This window comes from Galeopterus variegatus, unplaced genomic scaffold (assembly GCF_000696425.1).
Source record: "Galeopterus variegatus unplaced genomic scaffold, G_variegatus-3.0.2 Scaffold4209, whole genome shotgun sequence".
NCBI classification, from domain to species: Eukaryota; Metazoa; Chordata; class Mammalia; order Dermoptera; family Cynocephalidae; genus Galeopterus; species Galeopterus variegatus.
In genome coordinates this window covers 51,593-57,760 of record NW_007730320.1, presented here as the reverse complement: position 1 = coordinate 57,760, position 6,168 = coordinate 51,593, and the positions used below count along the sequence as shown (strand labels likewise).

At 37.9% G+C, this 6,168-nt stretch overlaps 1 protein-coding gene across 1 annotated transcript in view; it reads right to left on the bottom strand.

Annotated features, from left to right (window-relative positions):
• Positions 1–473: 473 nt before the first annotated feature.
• Positions 474–6,168, bottom strand: part of USP6NL (USP6 N-terminal like) — a gene marked incomplete at its 5' end in the record, with an annotated part of 52,769 nt that continues 47,074 nt past the window's right edge. The window contains one exon of the mRNA XM_008586997.1: positions 474–2,487. Coding sequence (XP_008585219.1) covers positions 1,070–2,487 — 1,418 coding nt within the window. The remainder of the gene's footprint in view (positions 2,488–6,168) is intronic.

Here is a 6,168-nt window from a genome sequence, read left to right as displayed (position 1 = left end):
ACGGATATGAGAGCTGCACATTTGGTCATAAACTTATTTTACTGCCCTGATTTCATAAGTACCATTAAGTGGTTAGCCTTTCTCTCCAATGTCTTTAATTTTCAGAACGAAAGAAAATGGCAGCAACTGAAGGAGAATGATGAGCATTTTGTAAGATGTTGAATTAATAAAGTCTGGGCAAACTCTTTAGTCAGTTTAGGGCCTGGGTTAAAAATATGAGGGGAAAGAAATAAACTAAAAGATGAGTTAGGGGCCGAGCCCATGGCGCACTCGGGAGAGTGCAGTGCTGGGAGCGCAGCAGTGCTCCCAACGCAGGTTGGGATCCTATATAGGGATGACCGGTGCGCTCACAGCGCTCACTGGCTGAGTGCAGTGCGGCCAGTCTCAAAAAGGACAAAAAAAACCAAAACAAAACAAACAAACAAACAAAAAAAAACAAAGATGAGTTAGAAAAGAAGAGTAACATATGAGTGCAGTGCGGCCAGTCTCAAAAAGGACAAAAAAAACCAAAACAAAACAAACAAACAAAAAAAACAAAGATGAGTTAGAAAAGAAGAGTAACATATTCCAGGATCTAGATTAAAAGTAGTTTTCTTAAACATTTCTTTAGCTCTGTGTTCAAATGTTTATGCATAGATACCTATAATTTCTATTAAAAGACATGTACACTACATATAGCCTTAAAAATATCTACTCTACAGTTTTTCAGTGCTTTGTAACATTAGTCAAAATAGAATGGGCCAATAGATTAAAAATATTCAGGTTTTGGAGAAAGATATAAATGAAACTGAGTAATGAATTATTATTGTGCGTGCATCCCTAAACGCTATTGCTATGTTTCCAGGTTAAATTCTTTGAAGGTTCAGTGATGATGCAATTTAAAATGCTCATCTTAAGCAGCATCTATGTGGGGATGAAAACATTTCCACATATTCTTATTACTAATGTAAATGAGAATTGTGCAAGTTGTTTACAATGGTATAAAATACTGCTTTGGCAATTATAAACATAGCAATGTAGGTTCTATATGCTTTCTATTCTCTTGTCTTTATCAAGTACAGATGAATTCTCACAGCAACACTGATTCTTGAATAGAAAGTCCGTCCCGGTTTCTGTAGTGATATGCTGGAGGAGAAGGCCCTGAATACTGATACCCAGATGGACTGGCATCTTCTACAGCTGGTGAAGTTTTATACCGCACTGGACTATCTACAGAAACTGGTGGGAGATTATGGTCCTGAAAGGGCACATGCTGAAAGGCTGTATATTTTGGTAAATGGCTGATGTGGCCACGGTTAGCATCTCGAGTCCATGATTGTCCATGCATCTCAGGTCTGTATATATAACTAACTTCTGACCATTTTCTGTTATCTGGCAAATAATCCACTGGAGGAATGATGAATTTCCCATTCTTTGGTGACCCTGAATTGCCCGAATACCCCCCAGCACCAATATCAACAGGAAGGACTTCTATTCGACTAGATGGAAGTACAAGAGGAGTTGGGCGGCTGTAAGATTTCTCTGGAGAAATATCGATGGAAAGAGTAGAACCATAAGGTCTCCTGGAAGGACTGACTTGAGTCCCAGGGCTAAACTGAGGAGACATAAAGCTGCTGTTAGCAGTAGGGATGTGTTTCGGCGAATTTCCATGATAAGTAGGGGGGTTACTGTAGGACGGTGGGTGCGCTGCTCCCGGATCTTCCACTTCTAACTGAGACGGATACCTTGCGTGACTTGGAGGCTGCGCTTTAAAAGTAAACTTGTTGGATGCTTTTGATGGACTAGTGCTGGGCTCAGCATGCTTTCTTGGACTGCTGGAGTAAACCCCACTCCTTGGACTGTGAGAGTAAGCCCTTTCTAGTGCCTCTTCAACAGCAGCTCCATTTTCACTTTCTGTTCCAGGTACATTGTCGTACTGCGATGCGTTAGAGCCACGCTTCCCTTCATCGGCATCCAAAGCCTTAATCCTCTGCCTCGTGTTTGCTACCCAGCTGTCGCCAGCACTTGGGATGTTAACTGTGAGTGTGGGGTGGGCTAATCGACTTCTGCTTTCGATGGCATACTTGGTAGTTCTCTCAACAGCTGACACATCTGATGGTTTATTCCATCTGGGCACAAATCCTTTCCTGATGTGTGAAGTAGCATTACTGTTTTGGTTAGCAGCTGCATGATTATATTGCCTGGAACTGTCCTGTGGGCCTGACGAAGCTTTTCTTTGAAAATCTGCCTCACCTTTAAGCTTTTTGCTGTCCTCATCCACTGACTTCCGTCTCAGCTGCCGTACTCTTTCTGGGGTGCCAGCTGTGCTCTGAGGGTGCGGGGAGGGCACATGTCTTCTGTGAGGCGACGCTGCACTCTCTCTCCTGTTGCCGGTGTGGGGACTCGGCCGGCCCACACTCCTTTGTCCGTTGCTCAGGTGGTTAACACCGGACTGAAGTTCGGGTGGAAGCTGCCCCAAAGGTTTCTTTGGATATTCCTCCTCCTTACCTAAAGGGAAAGATGAATTCATAAGTAAAATAAACATGAGTAAACAGTATTCAGTACGAGAAACGTTATTAATAACCGCGTACCTTTCACACATGCACCGAGACACACATGCACACTTTCCACCACAGAGTTTTAGTGGCTGAAGTATTTTTAGAGAGACTGATACTAAAACATACCAAAAGTCAAAATCATATTAGGCAATGTGCAGGAAAGAGGATTTTGTAATCTTATGGGTAACAATTGTGTACAATTCTTACATCCTGTTAACACATATTGACACATGCTTTTTCAAGAATGAAAGGCTGATATTCTCATTTTGGTTTCTAACTCAATCCTGCAGGTCAGTAGTTCATTGTCTCAGGCGTTACATTACTTCCACTTTAACCTACCTCACCTAAAATGGGTTTGAAATCTCAGTAAAACTTTTCCTGTCAACTTCAAGCAGGTCTACCAAATTTAAAAGTCAACTGATGACCAACCATGGTCTGAAAGTTGTCCCAAAATAGATTATTTATTATCTCAAGTACCCCCAACCAGACAGTTTTCTGATACAAAGAAAAAGTACTCTATATCTGAAAGTTAACATTCTAAAAGGATCCTACTTTGCAAAAAAAGAAGAATTTTAAAAAGAAAATCATATTGAATACTTTGTTTATATTTTAAATAACTAACACAGAAAATTCACAAGTTGTAACAAATTGACCATTTAGTAAACAATGTTTAAAAGTAATCTATTACAATATGGGGATCCAATAAATATCATCTTGAAAAAAACAACAGGCCTCATTTGCAAAAATTCCAATATGTTTTTCACCTATTTTACAAAATTATTTATTGTCACTTAAAAATAAGTTTTTTCTCCTTCAAATATCTACCCATCCATCCATTAAACAAATGTTTAATGAGCCAGCTCTGCTTCGGGTGCTGTGCTAAGCAGTGGGTACATCGGTGGTGACTATGCAGACACTATCTATATTTCATGTAGCTCATGGACCTGGTGATGATTTATCAACACATCATAATTTTCCTTAGGATATTTTGAAAAAAATATCCAGCGATTTTTGGGGGGGAAGGGAAGGGAGCAGAGAACGATGAAGAAACAATATCACTTAAATAATTAAACTACCAGAATCAGGATAATTGATATCCATCACTCGATGAGTGGAAAAGGAAACTGTGGTCTATCTACACAATGGAATGCTACTTTGCTATAAAAAGAACCAAATACTACCATTCGCAACAACATGGATGGACTCAGAGAAAATTATACTACGTGAAACAAGTCAGGCACAGAAAGAGAAATACCATATGTTCTCGCTTATTTGTGGGAGCTAAAAATTAATAAATAAATAAACATACAAACAATTAAAGGGTGAGGGGAAGAAGACAGAATAACCACAAAAATTCCTTGAACTATTTAAGTCAAATGAACAGATATGATGTGTGGGGGGGGGAAGGGGTGGAGAGGAACGGGTAAAGGGGCATGAAAACCATCTACAATATATTTTGAGAAGTAAAAGAAAATAAAATTAAATAGAATCAGGATAATTGAGCTAAAAATAACCTTTGTGCTCTTCTAATTCAGTGCTTTTAAAACTTTTTAAAAGTAGACTCTTTGTTTTCAAATCAAATTTCATATGAAACCCCAATATATAAAGAAAATATAAACAAAGTTGCTCTCATTACAGTGGAGGTGAAATAAGTTCTGAAATCCATAATAAACTTGGAGCAGTCTATTGCCATGTTAATATAGTAGGCCCCCTTATCTATATATTCAACCTAAGAACACTTTTTTTGTGTGAGTTAACCACTACTATTATAAATACTACTAGTATTTATTCCATACAGTCATTTTTGTAGACATATACAGACATATGCCTGTACAGATGGTCCCCAACTAATCCAACTATGCCCTTGCAGCAGTGCCTCTTGCAGACTTAAATGCACCACTCTCTGGGCACCATGTTTTCCCCTTTTTCTAATAGTTATGTTTTTCATCATGTTTTTACTTACTAACCTGAAAAAGGGTATCGATGATTGGCGGATATTATTATCTGATAGAATATCAACTAGCCATTGAATTAGCCAATCAGATTACTACTGTGTTCTGCACTTAGAAAACTGTCAGAGAGTGCAGACTAAAAGAAAGCTTATAAATTTAGCTTTTCTATTTAACAGGTCTTTATATCTTTTTGATAATTTCTATTTATTGGGGTTATCTTTCCATGGTTTCAATTAGCCATGGTCCACAGTGGTCTAAAAGTAGGTGCGTATTATTGAGATATTTTGAGTAAGACATTTTGAGAGAGACCAGATTCACATCACTTTTATTACAGTATATTGTTATAATTGCTCTATTTATTATTAGTTATTGTTGCAATCTCTTACTTTGCCTAATTTATAAATTAAATTTTATTATAAATATGTATGTACAGGAAAAAGCAGTGCAGTAGTCCCTTTGTATCCAGGGGGGATCAGTTCCAGGACCTCCCTCAGAAACCAAAATCTACAGATGCTCAAGTCCCTAATGTAAAATGGCATAGTATTTGCACGTAACCTATGCACATCCTCCTATATACTTTAAATCATCTCTAGATTACATATAAAACCTAGCAAAATGTAAGTAGTTGTTATACTGTACTGTTTAGGGAATGATGACAAGAAAAAAGTCTGTACATGTTCAGTGCAGAAGCAAATTTTTTCACAAATATTTTTGATCCACCACTGGTTGAATACATTGATACAGAACTCACAGATATGAGGAACTGGAGGGTCAACTGTACATATAAGGTTTGGTACCATCCATGGTTTCAGGCATCGGGGGGTCTTAGAATGTGTCCCCCATAGATAAGGGGGACTACTGTATATTTTTTATATTGACTGGTACAAAAGCAAGTTTCAACTATGTGCAGTATAATCCCATTTATTATGAATGATATACAGATGCTCCTTGATTCACAATGGGGATAAACCCATTGTAAGTTGAGACTACATTAAGTAGAAAATGCATTGAACACACCTAACCTATTGAATAGCATAGCTGAGCCTAGCCTACCTGAAACACACTCAGCACACTTACATTAGCCTACAGTTGGGCAAAATCATCTAAAACAAAGCCTATTTTATAATGTGTTGAGTATCTCATATAATCTCTTGAATACTGTACTGAAAGTGAAAAACAGAATGATTGTATGTGCACTTGAAGTAGGTTTCTACTGAATGAATATCACCTTTGCTCCACGGTAAAGTCGAAAAATCATAAATTGAACCATTGCAAGTTGGGGATCATCTGTACAGGCATATGTCTGTATATGTCTACAAAAATGACTATGAGGAATAAATACTAGTAGTATTTATAATATAGGAGTGATTAACTCATAAAAAAGTGTTCTTAGGTTGAATATTATTTTTGCTTACCTACTACATTATTTTTCTACTACAAACATGTATTACTTATATAATAAAGAAGTATGAAGTTAAAAAGCACAGAATACTCTTCTATAGGTAGGATGACATTAATCTGCAGTTTTGGTGTATGACTTATAAACAATATTTTTACCTTATTCCCAAAAGTACCATAAGACATTGTCAAACACTTTAGGTTAAATACACTAGGTTGGGCCAGCCCGGTGGCGCACTGCTACAGTGCGCCGCTTGGGAGTGTGGCGGCGCTCCCGCCGA